This window comes from Aquarana catesbeiana, linkage group LG03 (genome assembly GCF_042186555.1).
Source record: "Aquarana catesbeiana isolate 2022-GZ linkage group LG03, ASM4218655v1, whole genome shotgun sequence".
NCBI classification, from domain to species: Eukaryota; Metazoa; Chordata; class Amphibia; order Anura; family Ranidae; genus Aquarana; species Aquarana catesbeiana.
Window position 1 is genome coordinate 717,935,227 of NC_133326.1, and position 23,757 is coordinate 717,958,983.

Below are 23,757 nucleotides of genomic sequence, written 5' to 3' on the forward strand. Positions count from 1 at the left end.
TCCGACCACGTAATGTTAAGGATATCAGCCTTAATCACTTTCTGCAGGGTATACATATCTGTTAGAAAAAAATCAATTCTAGAGTAGCTATTATGCACCATGGAGTAATAAGAGTAGTCCCTCTCGGTGGATCTAAGACAGCGCCAGGGATCAAAGAGCCTTTCTTCATGGCACCAAGTCCCTAAAGAGGGCCTCTTTCTCAGAGCCACCGAGGAAGAATCAAATTCCTCATTCATGACCATATTAAAATCCCCACATACTATTAGGTTGCCCTTTTGTAAGGATTTGGCAAGTTTAACAACCTTACGGATAAATTTCAATGGCTTAACATTGGGGGCATATAAGTTTACCAGTGTGTAGAGGACCCGGTCTATTTCTGCGATCAAAATAATAAAGCGACCATGGGGATCGTTATGAATCTGCAATAAAGAAAAGGTTAATGTGTCCTTAATAGCAATCAATACCCCATTTTTTTTCGAAGTGTCATTGGCGGTGAATACTTTGGAAAATTTACTGTGTGTGCACTTTGGAGGTTTGCTGCTGGCGAAGTGTGTTTCTTGTGCACACAAGATATCGCACTTCAGTTCCAAAGCTGACTTCCACATGGCCCTGCGCTTGTATGGACTGTTTAATCCTCTCACATTGTGTGATACTATTTTAAGGTTCATACCATTCAATGAGAACAAGCTGCTGCCATCTAGTGGTAGAGTTCAATAAACAATATGCTCTTGAATTGCTGTTGGGTACGTGTAATGATTGAAATAAAGATTTTGAAAAAATAGTAACAAGAAAAAGAAAAACTTGAACAAAAAACCAAGCTGACTTATGCAACTTTATATACCAAGCAAACATTAAAGTTTGTGTAGAGCAGGTTACAGGTGTCATCCTGTAAATAAAGATGGGGATAACCAAGAAACTTATTAGCCGAACAACGGCTGCTTCTGGAACCTACACTTGGGTGCATGGAAGGTCTGGGAGGCAACAGGGGGTGTTGATCCTGAGAGAAGTGCCACACGTGTATAATAGCCGTCTGCTGAGGCAGACTTGTATTCGCGTAGCATTTACTTGCTTCTTCTGTTTTGACGGTAGGTGTTTCGTCTGTCAGGCAGTGGGTCTGGGATTGCCGTTTCTCCATCCTGCGGTAGAAGTCGCCATTTTTTAAGGAGATCCAACCCTTTTTCCAGTGAAGTAATTGCGTGCGATTCGCCGTGCATTTCCAGCAACAGTTTGGCAGGGAATCCCCATTTATACAGAATCTTGTGATTGCGTAAGATTTTTGTAATAGGGACTAGGTTATGCCTCGCCATTAGTGTAGCTTGCGATAAATCTGCATACAATGCGATTCCGGTAAATGGATCAGGGAGTGTGGGGTGCTGTCTGGCAAATCGCATCAGCTGATCTTTTACGTGGTAAAAGTGGATCCTAGCGATGACATCCCTGGGGATTTGGTCTGGCAGGAATGATGGTTTTGGCAGTCTGTGGGCTCTGTCAATGATTATATCGTTAGGCCCCAGAGACGGCAGAACCGTGGTCATGAGCTTTTGAAGGTACGCAGTAAGATCTGCTGGTTTGATTGATTCAGAGATCCCTCTGAACTTTATGTTATTCCTGCGTGCCCTGTCTTCGATGTCCGCCATTTTTAGACGCATAGATTTTATCTCATCTTCTACATCAAAGTGTGCATCGACCAGCTCGTTATGAGCTAGTGTAAATTCTTCCATTTTTTTCTCCACATACTTGACTCTGCTACCAAGCACTGACAGCTCTTTTTTTGTAGTGTGCATAAATGCTGACATGTCCTGTTGGAGGGCCCCCCTGAGGGTTAATAGCATTTCTTTCATTGTGGTATCCAGGATGGGCTGCCCTGAAGTGGGGAAAGCGTCTAACTGCTGGCTGTGAGAGGATGAATCCTCCATTATATCTTCCTCTACCCCTGCCTCATTCTGATTCTCCTCCTCCACCCCAATCCTCCTTTTCTGCTTAACTGGGCTATTAGATGGTGAGGATGTTGGTGGATGCTGTGTGAGATTAAACTCACCCGAGGATGGCGATGGATGGCCGCAGGAGTGTGCAGGGGATGCTGTATTTCCATTCTCATAGCGGGCGCCATCTTGGAAATCTCGGCCGGCCGTGAGGGGGTAGAAATCGGTCAGTTTTTTTGGTGCCTCTCTCGCTTTTCTTTTATACATCTTGATCGCTGTGTTCCACAGTGTCTCCCCTCTCTGTGGATGTATTTTAGAGTGTGTAGTGTCGCTGTGAGCCGCTCTGTTGAAGCCGTTGTGTCAGAGCTTTCTCCTCACACTACCATCCGCTCTGGCTGCCGGCTCCGCCCCCAACCAAAGAGTTTTTTAAGGGAAAGAAGTGGAATGTTATGCAATGGCCAAGTCAATCACCTGACCTGAATCCGATTGAGCATGCATTTCACTTGCTGAAGACAGAACTGAAGGGAAAATGCCCCAAGAACAAGCAGGAACTGAAGACAGTTGCAGTAGAGGCCTGGCAGAGCATCACCAGGGATGAAACCCAGCGTCTGGTGATGTCTATGTGTTCCAGACTTCAGGCTGTAATTGACTGCAAAAGATTTGCAACCAAGTATTAAAAAGTGAAAGTTTGATGGATGATTGTTCATCTGTCCCATTACTTTTGGTACCTTAAAAAGTGGGAGGCACATATACAAACTGTTGTAATTCCTACACCGTTCACTTGATTTGGATGTAAATACCCTCAAATTAAAGCTAAAAGTCTGCAGTTAAAGTACATCTTGTTTGTTTCATGTCAAATCCATGGTGGTGGTGTATAGAGCCAAAAAGATTAGAATTGTGTAGATGTCCCAATATTTATGGACCTGACTGTACAGATGAAAGCATTTTGTTATAACTGTGCAACAAAATACCAGTTGATCCAGATGTCTTGTGAGCTTATAAGCTGCCTCTATGGACTGCTAAACACCCCTCCCCCCCCCCCCATTGTGAACCAATGTAAAAGTGTGGGTGCCACTCCACAGGGTCCTAGTCCATCGCCAACTGTTGGGAGTGCCAGCTGGGAACGGAGCTTGTCTTGGCTCCAAATGTCAACGTAGTAAAGAAAATATCCCTTGATATTTCACATGGCTGCAAATCCACAATGAAGGAGTATGTGGCAGTCTCAGCCCGAGATTTGGCCAGGTCACGCTTCTATGACTAAGATCTGGGGGTAAATCGAAAATGCATTGGGGGCATGGCCTGGCTGGAGCCCGGGCTGAGACCGCAACATACTCCTTCATAGCGGATTTGCAGCAATGTGCAAATCAAGGGATATTTTTTTCACCCCTCACCCCTTCCTCATATTATGGAGAGGGTAACGTGTTCTGTAGTCCAGTCCTTCGCTGACAACCCTTCCACTCCATAGATATAGTACAGTGAGTGAGCATTGTCACCCTAAGACAACATGTTTTACTGTGACAATGAAAAAGGAGGTCAGTCTGTAGGAGGGTTAGGTGTAACTAGAATTGATGTTCTAAGATTTTTCCCAAGCATCATAAGAAATATGGAATCGGAATCCAGCTACAATCTGTGCCATACCCCTCTCATCAGTCTCTATCTCTTTAGATGTCTTCTTACAGCTTTAACTCATCCTAGAAAGTGCTCTGAAGAATGTCAAGGCTTGTCATACCTAACTTTCCTAGAACCTAACCTCCTAGTTCTATGATGTCAAGCTGCAGATGAGATAGGGTAGACAATAAACAGAGGAGAGCTGCCATTTGATTTGATCTTGAACTGTTTCACAGGTATGGCATAGTAGGCTGTATATCTCAGCAGGTCCATGCTCTTTTACATATGTAACCAATGTTGTCCTCACAGTTCCGGTCATTCATGGATTTGGGTCCACCCAGGATCTCTGCACAGTGTTCACTGTTATGCTCATTATTGGGTTCTCCCGCATTCCAGGCACTGTAAAAACAAAAGCAATACCCTATAAGAACATATTTTTAATAAGATTGGTCACTATTGCACTTGATTTAAAAATGTGTTTATTTTGGATTATGGAGAGCACACCAAGATCAACCAAAATCTCTTCAATAGCTTTGTAATAGCCTTGGTGTGGTGGTTGAGTCATCTCAAGAAGTCTTCTGGGATAATCCAGCACCCAATGTCCATCCAAAACCCCAAAAAAGGTCTTGCTAGAGTTCCACTTAAAAAATGGACCTCTCCACTATAAGGCCCCTTTCACACAGGCAGTGTCTGTTCAGCCAGAATGGTATGGATGCCACGTATGTGACACTCATGTCCGTTCTGATTTTCCCCCATGGAGAAACAGACCCATGTAATCCCTATAAGTGGGTGGATGGATGTACAGTAAGTTGACTTCTGTCCACCTATTTCCACCAACCACTGGTCCATTCAGTAAAAGTAGACTCAAACACACATTTTTTCCATTCAGTCTGACGGACCCAGAGGTGGGTGCGTTTAAGTGCATAAAGCCACATGCTCACTGGTAATTCAGCCACTGTTCGTGAGATTCTGGCATTCTCATGTGGACAGAAGTCACCGTCCAACCCTGCCGCCGGCAGCCTTCAAAACTCTATTGCCCTGTACACACAATAGGATTTTCCAACAACAAAATCCATGTTTTTTTTCGGACGGGATGTTGGCTCAAACTTGTCTTGCATACACACTGTCACACAAATCTTGTTGGAAATTCCGAACGTCAAGAACACGTATGACCATCCAAAAAAAATGAAGTTTAATAGTCAGTGCGGCTCTTCTGCTTGATTCTGAGCATGCGTGGAACTTTGTGCGTCGGAATCGTGAACACACGATCGGAATTTATGACAACGAATTTTGTCGTCGGAAAATTTGAGAACCAGCTCTCAAATTTTGTGTGACGGAAATTCTGATGGAAAATGTCCGATGGAGCCTACGCACGGTCGGAATTTCCGACAAGCTCCTATTGAACATTTTCCGTCGGAAAATCCTATCATGTGTACGGGGCATTTGAGTGGCTGAATGCTGCAGCGGCTGGATGGTTCAGCCACGTTTTTCTTGTTCAATATTTTTATTGAAGCTATTATAATGGATACAAAAAAAACAATAACGCCATAGAAGCAAGTGAACATGAGGGATACACACAGAAAATTTACATAGGTTGTGACAATGAGTCTAAAAAATCTGTGTGATGAAAAAAATGATCGAACAATTGGTTGTTGATGGAGAAGACTAGGGCAAAAAGCCTCCAAAAACACACATTATATTAGTCCAACAAACAGCAAATATAATAGCAACAGGTTAACCAGGATGAAAAGTCCTTAAATATACCCAAATATCACATGAAGAGAGATGAGAAAAAGAAGGAGGGAAGGTGGAAGGAAGAGAAGAAGAAAAAGGAGGTGAGGTTAAGTCAGGCCAGGGCCAGCAATATACAACCTTGATACAAACCGGGGTGTCAAGGTTTAAGGAGGGAAGAGTCAAAACCATGTGGAAGAATATGGTCTACCCAAGGCTGCCATATTTTACGGTGCTTAGGAATCGTATCTTCTATGGTAGCCCCTGTTTTACTATGTACCATAGCTTGGGTCACCCTGTTTTTGGTCTCAATAGCACAAACTGACGGGATCTACCAGGCCCTAGCTATAATTTGAGTGGAGGTGGTCATAACTAGCAATAGGAGTTTCAACTGGGCTCTGGTAAAATCGAGGGCACAGTGATTTAATAAAGCAAGCGCTGGGTCAGGGTCTAAAGACTGATTAGCCAGGGGTGAGGCCTTCTTGAAAATCTCTGCCCAAAACTGCCACACAACTGGACATGTCACCAAATATGAACATGTGTACCCGCCTCCCCATAATCACAAAAAACGTTTTTAACACCCCCCCAATGAGACCAATGGGATATCTTCACTGGGTGCCTGTGCTTCTCTATATGATGCAAACAGTACATGGCCAGTGGGAAGATGTCAGCAGGTTTCTGTGCATAGCTTCCTGAAAACATCATAGCATCCTGTCTTAGTACTCCTCTCCAGAGTCCTAATCCCTATTGCAAGTAGTGGGCTGGATCTTGGGAGGAAAAATGCCTTGATAGGTGGGTGACAGTCTGGAGGGATTGGAATTACTAGGTAGGCCGCATTTGCCTGCAGACCGGCCTAGGAAATACCCACATGTGATGCTGAGCCTCCATGACTGACAGAAGTAAAAAGCAGTAAATGAAAGGAGTGTGTAAGCAGGTGCAGTTAGCTAGTCCACCACTAGGTGGCTCTGCCCCAAAATAGTGTGGCAGCAGGGCATTATATAAGAGGGTGTTAGGTCACCTTTAAAAAAAGCCTTTCTGTAGTGATGTAATGAGTGGAGTTAGTGTTGGGACTCCTGCCTTTACACGCACATGAGCTTTAGCATCCCAGTCTTAGTCCGTAGGGTTCAATATTGAGTTGGCCCACCCTTTGCAGCTATAACAGCTTCAAATCTTCTGGGAAGGCTGTCCACAAGATTTAGGAGTGTGTCAATGGGAATGTTTAACCGTTCTTCCAGAAGCGTATTTGTGAGGTCAGGCACTGATGTTGGACGAGAAGGCCTGGCTTGCAGTCTCCGCTCTAATTCATCTCAAAGGTGTTCTATCGGGTTGAGGTCAGGACTCTGTGCAGGCCAGTCAAGTTCTTCCACCCCAAAACTCGCTCACTCATGTCTTTATGGACCTTGCTTTGTGCACTGGTGTGCAGTCATGTTGGAACAGGAAGGGGCCATCCCCAAACTGTTCCCACAAAGTTGGGAGCATGATATTGTCCAAAATGTCTTGGTATGCTGACACCTTAAGTGTTACCTTCACTGGAACTAAGCCCAACCCCTGAAAAACAACCCCACACCATAATCCCTCCTCCACCAAATGATTTGGACCAGTGCACAAGACAAGGTCCACAAAGACATGGATGAGCGAGTTTGGGGTGGAGGAACTTGGATGAGAAGGCCAAAGGTGTTCTATTGGGTTGAGACCAGGACTCTGTGCAGGTCAGTCAAGTTCCTCCACCCCAAACTCGCCCATCCATGTCATTGTGGACCTTGCTTTGTGCACTGGTCCAAATCATTTGGTGGAGGGATGATTATGGTGTGGTGGTTGTTTTTCAGGGGTTGGGCTTGGCCCCTTAATTCCAGTGAAGGGAACTCCTAAAGCGTCAGCATACCAAGACATTTTGGACAATTTCATGGTCCCAACTTCGTGGGAACAGTTTGGGGATGGCTCCTTCATGTTCCAACATGACTGAGCACCTCAAGCCGACAGAACATCTTTGGGATGAATTAGAGCGGAGACAGTGAGCCAGACCTTCTTATCCACATCAGTGCCTGACCTCACAAATGAGCTTCTGGAATAACGGTCAAACATTGCCATAGACACACTCCTAAACCTTGTGCACAGCCTTCCCAGAAGAGTTGAAGCTGTTATAGCTGCAAAGGGTGGGCCAACTCAATATTGAACCCTACGGAGCAAGACGGGGATGCCATTAAAGTTCGAAGGGTGATCCAACTCAGTATTGAACCCTACGGAGCAAGACTGGGATGCCATTAAAGTTGTAAGGGTGGGCCAACTCAATGTTGAACCCTACAGACTAATGCCCTGTACACACGGACATTGATCGGACATTCCGACAACAAAATCCATGGATTTTTTCCGAAGGATGTTGGCTCAAACTTGTCTTGCATACACACGGTCACACAAAGTTGTCGGAAAATCCGATCGTTCTGAACACGGTGACGTAAAACACGTACGTCGGGACTAAAAACGGGGCAGTAGCCAATAGCGTGGCACTTTGTGCGTCAGTTTTGTGTACACACGATCGGAATTTCCGACAACAGATTTTGTTGTCGGAAAATTTTATAGCCTGCTCTCAAACTTTGTGTGTCAGAAATGCCTATGGAAAATGTGTGATAGAGCCTACACACAGTCGGAATTTCTGACAACAAGGTCCTATCACACATTTTCCTTCGGAAAATCCTATCGTGTGTACAGGGCATAAGACTGGGATGCCATTAAAGTTCAAAGGGTGGGCCAACTCAATGTTGAACCCTACGGAGCAAGACGGGGATGCCATTAAAGTTCGAAGGGTGGGCCAACTCAATATTGAACCCTACAGAGCAAGACGGGAATGCCATTAAAGTTCGAAGGGTGGGCCAACTCAATATTGAACCGTACGGACTAAGACTGGGATGCCATTAAAGTTCAAAGGGTGGGCCAACTCAATTTTGAACCCTACAGAGCAAGACGGGAATGCCATTAAAGTTCGAAGGGTGGGCCAACTCAATATTGAACCGTACGGACTAAGACTGGGATGCCATTAAAGTTCAAAAGGTGGGCCAACTCAATTTTGAACCCTACAGAGCAAGACGGGAATGCCATTAAAGTTCGAAGGGTGGGCCAACTCAATATTGAACCGTACGGACTAAGACTGGGATGCCATTAAAGTTCATTTGCGTGTAAAGGCAGATGTCCCAATACTTTTGATAATATAGTGCCAAGAAGGGAGTCGGTGGTGTCATTTTTTTTTTAACCAGTGCAGCGGGGAGGATTACAGATGACAGGCTGTTCTTCTACCAGCCATACTATGTACAAATGATTTGTGCCCTTGTTCTTTATTAGAGTTGTGCCCCGTACACACGGTCAGACTTTGTTCGGACATTCCGACAACAAAATCCATGGATTTTTTCCGACGGATGTTGTCTCGAACTTGTCTTGCATACACACGGTCACACAAAGTTGACGGAAAATCCGATCGTTCTAAACACGGTGACGTAAAACACGTACGTCGGGACTATAAACGGGGCAGTGGCCAATAGCTTTCATCCCTTTATTTATTCTGAGCATGCGTGGCACTTTGTCCGTCGGATTTGTGTACACACGATCGGATTTTCCGACAATGGATTTTGTTGTCGGAAAATTTTATAGCCTGCTCTCAAACTTTGTGTGTCGGAAAATCCGATGGAAAATGTGTGATGGAGCCTACACACGGTCGGAATTTCCGACAACAAGGTCCTATCACACATTTTCCGTCAGAAAATCCAACCGTGTGTACGGGGCATTAGTGTTCTTTTAGTATTTGACTTTCCAGGTTTACAACCACACTAAGCTGAAGGACAGATTCAAGAACCCAGACAATAGGAAAGGATCTGGAATTCCGCTACATCTTTGCACAGTTCCCCTGGACGTTGGTTCCTGTGCAGAGTCCAATTCAGTTCAGAGTAGTGGGATCCTGTGTATCAGAGTCACTGGCTCTCATAAAGGACTCTCAGAATTCATTCATAGTTTCAATGGGAAAATAAGATCAGATATTTACAGTGACCAGTTGTACGAAGATTTTCCTGGTTTCAGAGGTGTAACCTTATGTAGAGTTTCCATCACACCTGGATGACCTCACCTGAAGGTTAGACGGTTCCCATCTGCCCACAGCCAATTATTGATATTTTTATTATCTCTCCTCAGTCCTATCCAGTATCTCCGATTTCCTATGGCTGGCAGCAGAGAATCCTGGATCAACAAATAAAGAAATAGTCACCAGAAATATAAAGAACAAATATACCAGAAGGAAGTATACAGGTCACCATGATGTAGAACATCATAGAATGCTTCTTTATCTCCTGTTTGCCCTCCTATTCATTTAAATAAAAAGTCTTTTTAAGCAATACAGGCAATCCTTTTGCAACTTTTTAAATTTGTTTAAATGTTTTGCGGCGTAATTATAATTAATATAAATTTAATTTAAATTTTTTACCCCCCCCCCCCCCACTTCATGACTGGGACATTTTTTGCTATTCAGCACTGCACTACTTTAACCGCTTCAGCCCCAGAAGATTTGGCTGCTCAATGACCGGGCCATTTTTTTTGCGATTCGGCACTGCGTCGCTTTAACTGACAATTGCGCGGTCGTGCGACGCTGTGCCCAAACAGAATTGACGTCCTTTTTTCCTCACAAATAGAGATTTCTTTTGGTGGTATTTGATCACCTCTGCGGTTTTTATTTTTTGCGCTATAAACAAAAAAAATGAGCGATAATTTTGAAAAAAAAAAAAACACAATATTTTGTACTTTTTGCTATAATAAATACCCCAATTTTTTTTTAAACCTTTTTTTTCTCAGTTTATGTATACGTATTCTTCTACATATTTTTGTTAATAAAAAATCACAATACGCGTATATTGATTGGTTTGAGAAAAAGTTATAGCGTCTACAAAATAGGGGATAGTTTTATGGCATTTATTATTATTATTTTTTTTACTAGTAATGGCGGTGATCTGCGATTTTTATTGGGACTGCGACATTATGGTGGACACATCGGACACTTTTGACACATTTTTGGGACCATTGTCATTTATACAGCGATCAGTGCTATAAAAATGCACTGATTACTGTATAAATGTCACTGGCAGGGAAGGGGTTAACACTAGGGGGCGATCAAGGGGTTAATTGTGTTCCCTGGGTGTGTGCTCTAATTGTGGGGGGGAGGGGACTGACTATCGGAGATGACAGATCGCTGTTCCCAGCTATTAGGAACTCACGATCTCTCTCTCCTCTCCTCACAGAACAGAACAGGGATTTGTGTGTTTACACACACACACACACGTCCCTGTTCTGTCTCTCGTGCCCGCGATCGCGCATGGCCGGCGGCCATCGCAACCGCCGGTCACGAGCATCGGCACCCCCGCAGTGCAGCGGGCGCACGCGCGCCTGCTATCCCCCTTAAAGGGACCGACGTACAGCTACGACGGTTCACGGGATCGTGCCGACCTGCCACAGTATAATATCGGCAGCTGGTCGGCAAGTGGTTAACTGGCATTTGCTCGGTCATGTGACGCTGTACCCAAATGAACTTTTTATCATTTTTTTCACACAAATAGAGCTTTCTTTTGGTGGTATTTAACCACTTGCCGACTAGCGCACGCCGATATACGTGGGCAGAATGGCACTGGTGGGCAAAAGGGCGTACAGGTACGTTCCCTTTAAAAAGCGGTGCTGCGAGCGTGCTCACTGCAGTCTCCATGACCTTAATCGCAGGTCCTGCGGACTCGATGTCCGCCGGGTGCCCGCGATCGGGTCACGGAGAGGCAGAACGGGGAGCTGCTTTTGTAAACAAGGGTTCTGCCTAGTGACATGACAGGGATCCACTGCTCCCTGTCATCAGGAGCAGTGATCGCTGTCATGTGATTTGTAGCCCCTCCCCCCCACAGTTAGAATCACTCCCTAGGACACACTTAACCCCTTGATCGCCCCCTAGTGTTTAACCCCTTCCCTGCCAGTGTCATTTACACAGTAATCATTATAGCACTGATCGCTGTATAAATGACAATGGTCCCAAAATAGTGTCCGATGTGTCCGCCATAATGTCGCAGTCCCGATAAAAATCGCAGATCGCCGCCATTAATAATAAAAAAAAATAAAATAATAATGCTATAAAACGAACCCCTATTTTGTAGACGCTATAAATTTTGCGCAAACCAATCAATATACGCTTATTACAATTTTTTTTACCAAAAATATTTAGAAGAATACATATCGGCCTAAACTGAGGAAAAAATTTGTTTTTTTGGGGGGATATTTATTATAGCAAAAAGTAAAAAATATTGCGCTTTTTTTCAAAATTGTCGCTCTTGTTTTGTTTATAGCGCAAAAAATGAAAACCACAGAGGCGATCAAATACCACCAAAAGAAAGTTCTATTTGTGGGGAAAAAAAGTGCTCTGGGCAGGAAGGGGGTAAATCCTTCCGTGGCTGAAGTGGTTAATCACCACTGGGCTTTTTATTTTTTGCTAAATAAAATATTTTTTGTTTGAAAAATTCAAATTTGGGAAGACCGCTATATTCTTTCTATTTCATTCTATTTTATTTTTTCTATTCTGTTCTGTTTTACTCTATTCTTTTCTATTCCTTTATTTTCTATTTTATTTTATTCTATTCTTTTATTTTCTACTCTGTTTTATTCTATTCTTTTCTATTCTATTCAGTTTTATTCCATTCTTTTTGAAGTTCGAATTTCAGGAGACAGCTATATTCTTTTCTAATCTATTCCTTTATTTTCTATTATATTCCTCTATTTTCTATTCTATTTTATTCTTTTCAAAATTCAAATTCTGGAAGATGCCTATATTCTTTCTATTTTATTCTATTCAATTTTTTTATCTTCTATTCTCTGTTCTATATTACTATATTCTATTCTTTTATATTTTATTCTATTCTATTAATTTCTATTCTATTCCTTTATTTTCTATTCTATTTTATTCTATTATTTTATTTTCTATTCTGTTTTACCCAATTCCTTTCTATTCATTTCTTTTTGAAATTCGAATTTCAGAAGACGACTATATTCTATTACTTTATTTTCTATTATAGTCCTTTATTTTCTTTTATATTCTTTTATATTCTATTCTACTCTATTCTTTTCTTTTATATTCTAAAATACTCTATTCTTTTCTATTATATTCCTCTATTTTCTATTCTATTTTATTTTATTCTTTTATTCTGTTTTACTCTATTCTTTTCTATTCTATTCTGTTTTATTCTAATCTATTCTAAATTCAAATTTCGGAAGATGGCTGTATTCTAACAATAATACACATACAGTAGTCCTTCAAGGAAACCAGCAACAGCCAGCAATATGTTTATATTTAAAATTTGTTTTCGAATTCGATTAGACTTTTAGACAAAATTTTGTTTCCTTATTTTGGCTTTGTTTAAATCTGTTGCTGTTGTAATCAGGAAATTCGAATACATCAGAATAATGAAAATGTTGTCTGAAGTTTGGAACAAAACAAACCGCACATGTCTAGTCAGTGCCTGAAGATTGCAGCACACTTTTCTCCGAACCCTGGAACTTATTCCGTCTGAGCTCTGCTGTACAAGTTTAATTTACGCACTTACACATGTATGTATGTATGTGTGTATGTGTGTGTGTATATATATATATATATGTACAGGAGTTCAGCTTTGAGCATTATTTCACTAGCCTGCCTCGGAGAAATGTAGGATCTGATTGGTTATTGGTGATGACTGGTGGACTCTCTTTCCCATCCAGAGGTAGGTGTGACACTTACCAGCTCAGCTTTGTCCTTCAGGATCAGAATGTCGCCATTAAGTGTTTCACATATCACCCGACTCCTCTCCCAGGTTTCTCCATTGGCCTGGAAATAGTAGCAGTTGGATTTAATTAGTTGCCATCCACTGGGGCAGCTGGTACAGGAATCCTGGATGTTCTCTGGGAAGAGAGGAGAACACAATGAAGTCAGTTCTGAGACCTCAAACCCAAAACATGCTGGAAAAAATTGAGGCTTTTACCAAACACAGTTAGAAAGCCCTGGGCCCGGGGCCAAATGAAGTCCTTTGCCTGCTTTCATCCAGCCCTTGGGTACAATTTTCATCCATTCATACCAACAATGGGACATAATTCCTCCCACTAATACCAATGATGGGGCACTATTCCTCCCACTAATACCAATTGTGGGGCACTATTCCTCCCACTAATACCAATGATGGGACACTATTCCTCCCACTAATACCAATGATGGGGCACTATTCCTCCCACTAATACCAATGATGGGGCACTATTCCTCCCACTGATACCAATAATGGGGCACTATTCCTTCCACTGATACCAATGATGGGGCAATATTCCTCCTACTGATAAAAATGTTGGGACATAATTCCTCCCACTGATACCAATGATGGGGCGCTATTTCTCCCACTGATACCAATGCTGGGGCACAATTCCTTCCACTAACACCAATGATGGGGCACTATTCCTCCCACTGACACCAATGATGGGGCACTATTCCTCCCACTGATACAAATGTTGGGACATAATTCCTCCCACTGATACCAATGATGGGGCACTATTCCTCCCACTGATACCAATGATGGGGCGCTATTTCTCCCACTAACACCAATGATGGGGCACTATTCATCCCACTGATACCAATGATGGGGCACTATTCATCCCACTGATACCAATGATGGGGCACTATTCCTCCCACTGATACCAATGATGGGACACTATTCCTTCCACTAACACCAATGTTGGGGCACTATTCATCCCACTGATACCAATGATGGGGCACTATTCCTTCCACTAACACCAATGACGGGGCACTATTCCCCCCACTGACACCAATGATGGAGCACTATTCCCCCCACTGACACCAATGATGGAACACTATTCCTCCCACTGACACCAATGATGGAGCACTATTCCTCCCACTGATACCAATGATGGAGCACTATTCCTCCCACTGACACCAATGATGGAGCACTATTCCTCCCACTGATACCAATGTTGGGGCACTATTAATCCCACTGATACCAATGATGGGGCACAATTCCTCCCACTGATACCAATGATGGAGCACTATTCCTCCTACTAATTTGCTCTGACATGCACTGTGAGCTGTAAGGTCTTATATAGACAGGTGTGTGGCTTTCCTAATCAAGTCCAATCAGTATAATCAAACACAGCTGGACTCAAATGAAGGTGTAGAACCATCTCAAGGATGATCAGAAGAAATAGACAGCACCCGAGTTATATATATGAGTGTCACAGCAAAGGGTCTGAATACTTAGGGCCATGTTATATTTAAGTTTTTCTTTTTTAATAAACCTGCAAAAATGTCAACAATTCTGTGTTTTTCTGTCAATATGGGGTGCTGTGTGTACATTAATGAGGAAAAAAATGAACTTAAATGATTTTAGCAAATGGCTGCAATATAACAAAGAGTGAAAAATTTAAGGGGGTCTGAATACTTTCTGTCCCCACTGTGTGTGTATATATATATATATATATATATATATATATATATAGTGGTCAGTAGGAGGAGGAGGAATTGTCCCCCATCACCATCATGATTATCAAGACCCTTGATAAAGTCACGTGACGTGACGCAACGGGTCAGGTGGAGCCAGTGAAGTCATCTGATGTGCCTGATTGGTACTCACAGCACGGTGCGAGGAGAGAGATCGCGGTGAGCGGCTGACTGCTCTATACGCTGATGTTGTGTAGCATACAAGTGAGTGCATTTATTTAGATTCGGCAAGGAGATTATTAGAATGGTATGGTTCATTGCGCAATGATATCCTTTCTTTTGATTGCATGAATGAAACTAAATACTGGAGAAGTGCCTAAACTGATCATACGGTGAAACAGTGAACAAACCCAGGGTGAAGTTAAAATATCTATCAAACCGAGTTCAATGAGGAAGATAATCACTCTGTGACTTTTTTCATTCACATCAATTTCTTTCACTTTTGTCAGTACAATATGTGGACTTGATGCATATATCCATCTAGGACTATCACATGCCCTTTGGTATTAATTAATCAATACTGTTTAAGGTCTAAATGGTGTGGCTCAGTTATCTGCCTTAATTAATTAATTAATAGTAAACATTATTTCACTATATTAGGATGAATAATGACCCATCATATCATTGGTGTCAGTTCAAGGAATGGTGCCCCATCATTGGTGTCAGTGGATAGTATTATTCCCACTGTTGGTGTCAGTGCAAGGATTTTTACCTCATTGTTAATATCGGTGGGAGGAATAGTGCCTCGTATCAGTGGGAGGAATAGTGCCTAAAGGGCTGGATAAAGGCAAGCAGAGGGCCGCATCTGACCCACAGGCCATTGTTTGGAGACCACTTCTATTAATAAAAGGAACTGTTATATTCATAGATGCTGGCTGTTGTGGTGGCAAGATGTACTTTAAAAAAAAATTACTGATGGTTTTATGATAACTATAAGAGAGCTTCTGAAACTAACCTTTACTCTACTTCTCTTTATGTATAATGCACATATACCCTTGAGACGTCTAATGCCCTGTACACACGGGCGGACTTTTCGACCAGACTGGTCCAACAGAATGAATCCGTCGGACAATCCAGCCATGTGTGGGCTTCATCGGACCTGCAGCGGACTTTTTCGGTCGAAAATCAGACGGACTTTAGATTTGGAACATGTTTCATATCTTTCCGCCGGAACTCCGCCAGACCCAGTTCCTATTGGGAAATCCGCTCGTCTGTATGCTAGTCCGACGGACAAAAACCGATGCTAGGGCAGCTATTGGCTACTGGCTATGAACTTTCTTATTTTAGTCCGGTCGTACGCCATCACGTACGAATCTGTCGGACTTTGGTGTGATCGTGTGTAGCCAAGTCCGTTTGTTTAAAAGTCAGTCGTAAGTCCGTCAAAAGTCAGTCGAAAGACTGTTGGACCTTTGAAGCCGAAAAGTCCGCCCGTGTGTACACGCCATAAGTGTCGCAACCCCTGACCACAAAAGATCTGTGCCAAATCTTGGGACACTGACTCATCATAAAAGTAAAAAATTAAAACGTTGGAAAGTCCAGAAGTCTCCAAAAATGATCATAAATCGCCAACAGCATCTGACCATCGTCATCAACGAGGATAGACTACATGACTTCCATCATTTCTATTATAAATACTCAAGTCAATCATCCAATAAATGGAGACAGTTTCAGCATACAATTTTAGTTTGGGAGATCAGTATATCTAATCTCCCATACTACACTATGTACTTTCGGTGAAACCCACAGCATGGTGAATTAACACTCTAAATGAGGATACATTGTCTTTTTCCCTATAGAAATAGCATACATTGTAGTATATTTCTCTATAGAAACAGCGATATCCAGAAAACAATGTTTTATTTGTAGTTTGGAGTAACTGTGAATATAAGTAACTAGGTGTTTGTAGTTTGGGGACATTGTTTGTCCCTTCCCTAGTTGTAGTTATGGTTTCTGAATGTGTGTGGTGAATTTAAAGCTGCATAACAAGTCACAAACATTAGCAGGTGAAGGCACCTGCCAGATCTATTGTCCTGGCCACCATGGACACCGTTTATACAAGTCCACTATTGCCACCACTACAGCTTTGTCAGTGACATTTGAACCAATCCCAGAGGAGTGCAAAGCATGGAGAGGAACAACTCCAACTCCAATATTAGCAATCTGGATTTTAACCAGACCCTATAAATAAAGATTCATAATGGAAATCTATAAATAAAAGTCCATGGTGCCATGGTGTAACCCTCTGAATAAAGGTCCATGCTGGGACCCTATAAATAAAGATTCATAGTGGGACACCTGAAATAAAGCTTCATGGTGGGACTTTATAAATAAAGGTTCATGGTGGAAACCTGTACATAGAGGTCTATGGTGTGACCCCATGAATAAAGGTTCTTGGTGGAACCCTAAAAACAAAGGTCCATGGTGGTCCCTAAAAACAAAGGTCCTTGGTGGACTCCCATAAATAAAAGTGTCAGTGACAACTGATTCAATCCCAGAGGAGTGCAAAGCACGGAGAGGAACAACTACAACTCCAATATTAGCTATCTGGATTTTAACCAGGATAAATAAAGGTGCATGATGGGACCCTATAAATAAAGATTCATAGTGGAAATCTATAAATAAAAGTCCATGGTGCCATCGTGTAACCCTATCAATAAAGGTTCATACTGGGACCCTATAAATAAAGATCCATAGTGGGACACCTGAAATAAGGCTTCATGGTGGGACCTTATAAATGAACGTGCATGATGGGACCCTATACATAAAGATTCATAGTGGAAATCTATAAATAAAAGCCCACGGTGCCATAGTGTAACGCTATGAATAGAGGTTTGTTCTGGGACCCTATAAATAAAGATCCATAGTGGGACACCTGAAATAAAGTTTCATGGTGGGACCTTATAAATAAAGGTTCATGGTGGGACCTGTATAAATAAAGGTCCATGGTGGAAACCTGTACATAAAGGTCCATGGTGTGACCCCATGAATAAAGGTTCTTGGTGGGACCCTAAAAACAAAGGTCCATGGTGGTCCCTATAAATAAAGGTCCTTGGTGGACTCCCATAAACAAAACCGTCAGTGACAACTGAACCAATCCCAGAGGAGTACAAAGCACGGAGAGGAACAACTCCAACTCCAATATTAGCAACCTTGATTTTAACCAGGATAAATAAAGGTGCATGATGGGACCCTATAAATAAAGATTCATAGTGGAAATCTATAAATAAAAGTCCATGGTGCCATGGTGTAACCCTATGAATAAAGGTTCATGCTAGGACCCTATAAATAAAGATCCATAGTGGGACACCTGAAATAAAGCTTCATGGTGGGACCCCATAAATAAAGATTCATGGTGTACCCCTTAAAGGTCCATGGTGAAAAACTTGAAATAAGGGTCTATGATGGGACCCTATAAATAAAGGTCTTTGGGGGGGGGACAATAAATGATGATTCATGGTTCATGGTGAGACACCTGAGATAAAGGTTCATGATGGAACCCTATAAATAAAGGTCTTCAGTAGGACCCAATAAATAAAGCTCCATGGTGTGCCCCATGAATAAAGGTTAATGGTGGGACCCTATAAAGGTCCATTGTGAGACACCTGAAATAAAGCTTCATGGTGGAACCCTATACATAAAGGTCCATGGTTTGACCCCATACATAAAGGTTCATGGTGGAACCATATAAATAAAGGTCCATGGTTTGACCCCATACATAAAGGTTCATGGTGGAACCATATAAATAATGGTCCTTAGTGGTACCCCATAAATAAAGGACCATGGTGTGACCCCATAAATAAAGGTGCATGGTGTGACCTCATGAATAAAGGTTTATGGTGGAACCCTATAAATAAAGGTCCATAGTGGGACACCTGAAATAAAGTTTCATGGTGGGGACCCTATAAATAAAGATCCATGGTGGGACCGTATAAATTAGGGTCCATGTTGTGACCCCATAAACACAGGTTTATGGTGGAATGCCTAAAATAAAGGTTCACTGTAGGACCCTATAAATAAAGGGCAACAATGGAACCTTTTAAATACAGGTTCATAGTGGGACCCTATAAATAAAGGTTCATGGTGGGACCACATAAATAAAGGTCCATGGTTGGATCCCATAAATAAAGATCTATGGTGGACCCCATAAATAAAGATTCATGGTTGGACCTTATAATTGAATGCCCACGGTGGGCCTCCATAACTAAAGGTCCATAGTCGGTCTATGGTTGGACTCTGTAATAAAAGGTCCAAGGACCCCTTGGTACCTAATATTAGAGCCCACATAGCATCAGCTCTGTGATAGACCAGGAAGTGAGTGTGAGGGGGCGGAGCTAGCTGTCACTTCAAGGCCTTCTGTTATATAAAAATAAAGGATGCAGAATAATCTGGAATGATCACCATTCTTTATCTTCTTTAGGTCATCTGTTAAGTTGGCAACTGGAAAGAAAAAACACAAAGCTGAAGTGAATGAACATTGTAATGACACACCCAGAATTAAGTATTGCATAAAGGCCCTTCTTTTGATTCACATATATTTTTATGAGATTTACTGTAGTTACCTGATTCCTTCAGAGTAGACACAATCTGTTTCAGCTCAGAATCTAAAACACAAAATAAAATTATAATAAAATAAAGAAGTAAATATAAATCTGAAAGCCCCTCCACAGACAGGAAGGGAGAGCGGACTACTCAGAAGACATTTGACTGCTCAGAGCACCCAGAAGACGACCCATCTAAAAGCATAAAACATGATTCAAAAATTGCCACTAAAAGGAAGGGTCACTTCTCCAACTCATTCTACTGGGTATGCATTGTATATTTAAGCTTGGGCTATTGAACTCTGTACACAACTAAGGTTTTTTTTCCAGCAAAACAGAGAACAAGAGCCTGCAAAAATTATATAGTAAAGCAGAGAGCTCCATCTACAATATATGAATATGTAAAATATATTTACAAAAATATTTTACTTGTTAGTGCTTCATAATATAAAAAAAAAGAAAGACAAAACTTTTTACTTCACCCATATGTCTCCCCTCCTCTGGAGGAAAAAAAATATATTATATATATATATATATATATATATATATATATATATATATATAGTGTCACAGTGCCTTGAAAAAGTATTTTCAACCCTTGAAATCTTCTACATTTTGTCATGTTAAAAACAAAAACGTCAATGTATTTTATTGGGATTTTATGTGATAGACCAACACAAAGTGGCACATAATTGTAAAGTGGGAGGAAAATTTGAAAAGGTTTTCAATTTTATTTACAAATAAATATGTGAAAAGTGTGGCATGCATTTGTATAGCACCTCAATACATAGTCAATACTTTGTAGAACCACCTTTCACTGCAATTACAGCTGCAAGTCTTTTTGGGGATGTCTCCCATCCATGTCCATGCCTCAAATCTCTTGCAGACTCTAACAGGTTTTCTTCAAAGATTGTCCTGTATTTGGCTCAATCCATCTGCTCATCAACTCTGACCAGCTTCCCTGTCCCTGCTGAAGAAAAGCATCCCCACAACATGATGCTTCCACCACCATGTTTCACTGTGGGGATGGTGTGTTCAGGGTGATGTGCAGTGTTAGTTTTCCACCACAAATTTTGCTTTTAGGCCAAAAAGTTCAATTTTGGTCTCATCTGACCAGAGCACCTTCTTCCACATGCTTGCTGTGTCCCCCACATGGCTTCTCGCAAACTGCAAACTGGACTTCTTAAGGCTTTTTTTCAACAATGGCTTTCTTCTTGCCACTCTTCCATAAAGGCCAGATTTGTGGAGAGCACGACTAATAGTTGTCTTGTGGACAGATTCTCCCACCTGAGCTGTGGATCTCTGCAGCTCCTCCAGAGTTACCATGGACCTCTTGGCTCTTCTCTGATGAATGCTCACCTTGCCCGGCCTGTCAGTTTAGGTGGACGGCCATGTCTTGGTAGGTTTGCAGTTGTGCCATACTTTTTCCGTTTTCAGATGATGGATTGAACAGTGCTCTGTGAGATGTTCAGAGCTTGGGATATTTTTTTATAACCTAACCCTGCTTAAAACTTCTCCACAACTTTATCCCTGACCTGTCTAGTGTGTTCCTTGGCCTTCATGATGTTGTTTGTTCATTAAAGTTCTCTAACAAACCTCTGAGAGCTTCACAGAACAGCTGTATTTATACAGTGGAACCTCGGTTTGCGAGTAACGCGGTTAACGAGCTTTTCGCAAACCGAGCACTGTATTTCTAAAAATCCTAACACGGTTTGCAAGTGTTGTCTCAGAAAACGAGCAGGATTCAGGCCAAAAGCGGTACCGCTTTTGGCCTGAGGTGGGGGGCGCCGGAGCTGAGCAGAGCCGAAAGTTGCCAATCAGCGCCGTTCGGAAATGCACAGAAAGGCCCGAGGACAGTTCGGCTGACCTCGGCAAACCTCGGAAAGGCTCATGAACGGAGTCTTTCCGAGGTTTGCCGAGGTTAGCTGAAATGTCCCTCAGGCCTTTTTGGACGTTTCCGAGGCTCTCTGGCGCCCCCCGCCTCTGGCCACAATTGAAGTCAATGCAGAACTAATTATTTTCGTTTCCATTGACTTCAATGGGAAAACTTGCTTTGATATGCGAGTACATTGGATTACGAGCATTCTCCTGGAACGGATTATGCTCGTAATCCAAGGTTCCACTGTACTGAGATTAAATTACACACAGATGGACTCTACTAATTAGGTGACTTCCTAAGGCAAATGGTTCCAATAGATTTTAGTTAGGGGTATCAGAGTAAAGGGGGCTGAATACAAATGCCCCCCCCCCCACTTTTCACATATTTATTTGTAAAACATTTTGAAAACAATTTATCATTTTCCTTCCACTTCACAATTATGTGGCACTTTGTGTTGGTCTATCACATAAAATCCCAATAAAATACATTTAAGTTTTTGGTTGTAACGTGACAAAATGTGGAAAATTTCAAGGGGTATGAAGAATACTTATTCAAGACACTGTATATATTTTTTTTATTATTTATTTATTGTTTATTGTTTTAGTCTGGTAAATATGAAATAGTCCATAGGAATGGTTTCTAGTTTCATATCCAGCCAATAGATGGAGGTCCTGGCCAGGTGTCACATGTTTACCAAACTAGACTTATGACGCATACACATGGGCGGACTTTTTGACCGGACTGGTCCGACGCACTTTCGATGGACTTCCGACGTACTTTTGAACAAACTGACTTGCCTACACACGATCACACCAAAGTCCGACGGATTCGTACGTGATGACGTACGACCGGACTAAAATAAGGAAGTTGATAGCCAGTAGCCAATAGCTGCCCTAGTGTTGGTTTTAGTCTGTCGGACTAGCATACAGACCAGCAAATTTTTCGACCGGACTCGAGTCCGTCGGAAAGATTTGAAACATCTCTTGAAACATGACATGTCTGAAACAAGCATGTCTTGAAACATGCAAGACTGAGTAATTGTCTTTCAAAGTGTGACAGCCCTTAAATCTGAAAAATGTTCTGGACTGGAAGGGGGTGAAACAGTTTGGTCTGAAAGTGGTTGAAAAAAAAACCATAATGTCCTTCAAAACCAGAGTCACGGGTGTGCCTTGCATCACAGGTAGGGATGAGCCCCCCTGGTTCGGTTCGCACTAGAACTTGCAATTTGTACGAACATGCAAACCTCGTTAAAGTCTATGGGACACAAACATGAAAAATAATTTTAAAGGCTTATATGCAAGTTATTGTCATAAAAAGCGTTTGGGGACCCAGGTCCTGCCCCAGGGGACATGGATCAATGCAAACAATTTTTCAAAAAACGGCCGTTTTTTTCGGGAGCAGTGATTTTAATAATGCTTAAAGTGAAACAATAAAAGTGAAATATTCCTTTAAATTTTGTATCTGGGGGGTGTCTATAGTATGCCTGTAAAGTGGCGCATTTTTCCTGTGTTTAGAACAGTCCCACAGCAAAATGACATTTCTAAAGGAAAAAATGAATTAATTCATTTAAAATTGATCGCGGCTGTAATGTATTGTCGGATCCCGACAATATTGATAAAAATCATTGAATAAAAATGGCATGGGTTCCCCTCCAGTCAATTACCAGGCCTTTTGGGTCTGGTGTGGATATTAAGGGGAACCCCGCACCCAAATAAAAAAAAAAAAACAAATTGCGTGGGGGTCCCCCCAAAATCCAAACCAAGCCTTTCAGGTCTGGTATGGATATTAAGGGGAACCATGCGCCAAAATGTAAAGAAAAAATGGCATAGGGGTCCCCTCAAAATCCATACCAGGCCCTTCAGGTCTGGTATGGGTTTTAAGTGGAACCCCGAGCCAAAATGAAAAAAAAAATGGTGTAGGGGTCCCCCCAAAATCTATACCAGACCCTTATCCAAGCAAGCAACCTGGCAGGCCGCAGAAAAAGAGGGGGGCAAGGGCCCCATCCTCACAAACCTTAACCGGTGGTTGTGGGGGTCTGCGGAGGGGGCTTATGGGACTCTGAAAGCTCCCTTTAACAAGGGGACCCTCAGATCCCGGCCCTCCCATGTGAATGGGTATCAGTTACATTATACTGTTACAAATTCACCAAAAAAAGTGTCAAAATGGTAAAAATGACAAGAGACCATTTGGGAGAACTCCTTTATTAAAAGAAAAAAAAACTGCTCCGCAATGTCCATTCATCTTCGATCACAGCGTCCAACGACCCGAAAAAAAAAAACGGAACAAACTCCCACTGACTGAAGCCTCTTCGCAATGACAGCTGTTATACAGCCGAGGGCGGGGCCACCCGGTGACGTAAACAGGTGACCCCACCCCCTCTGACGTTATCTGACATCTCATAATATCAGAAGGGGATGGGGTCACCTGTTTACACCACCGGGTGGCCCCGCCCCAGCTGTATGACAGCTGTCATCGTGAAGAGGCTTAAGTCAGTGGGAGCCTCCCATTTTTTTTTAATCGGGTCGTCAGACGCTATGGGGGCTTCCA

The 23,757-nt window shown here is 42.2% G+C and overlaps 1 protein-coding gene across 1 annotated transcript in view; it reads right to left on the reverse strand.

Moving 5' to 3' along the window:
* Positions 1–819: 819 nt before the first annotated feature.
* Positions 820–23,757, reverse strand: part of LOC141133706 (uncharacterized) — a 64,335-nt gene continuing 41,397 nt past the window's right edge. The window contains exons 8-12 of the mRNA XM_073623203.1: positions 19,353–19,394; positions 19,192–19,230; positions 13,036–13,196; positions 9,370–9,479; positions 820–3,929 (exon numbers count right to left, since the gene is read on the reverse strand). Coding sequence (XP_073479304.1) covers positions 3,791–3,929; positions 9,370–9,479; positions 13,036–13,196; positions 19,192–19,230; positions 19,353–19,394 — 491 coding nt within the window. The 3' untranslated portion in view covers positions 820–3,790. The remainder of the gene's footprint in view (positions 3,930–9,369; positions 9,480–13,035; positions 13,197–19,191; positions 19,231–19,352; positions 19,395–23,757) is intronic.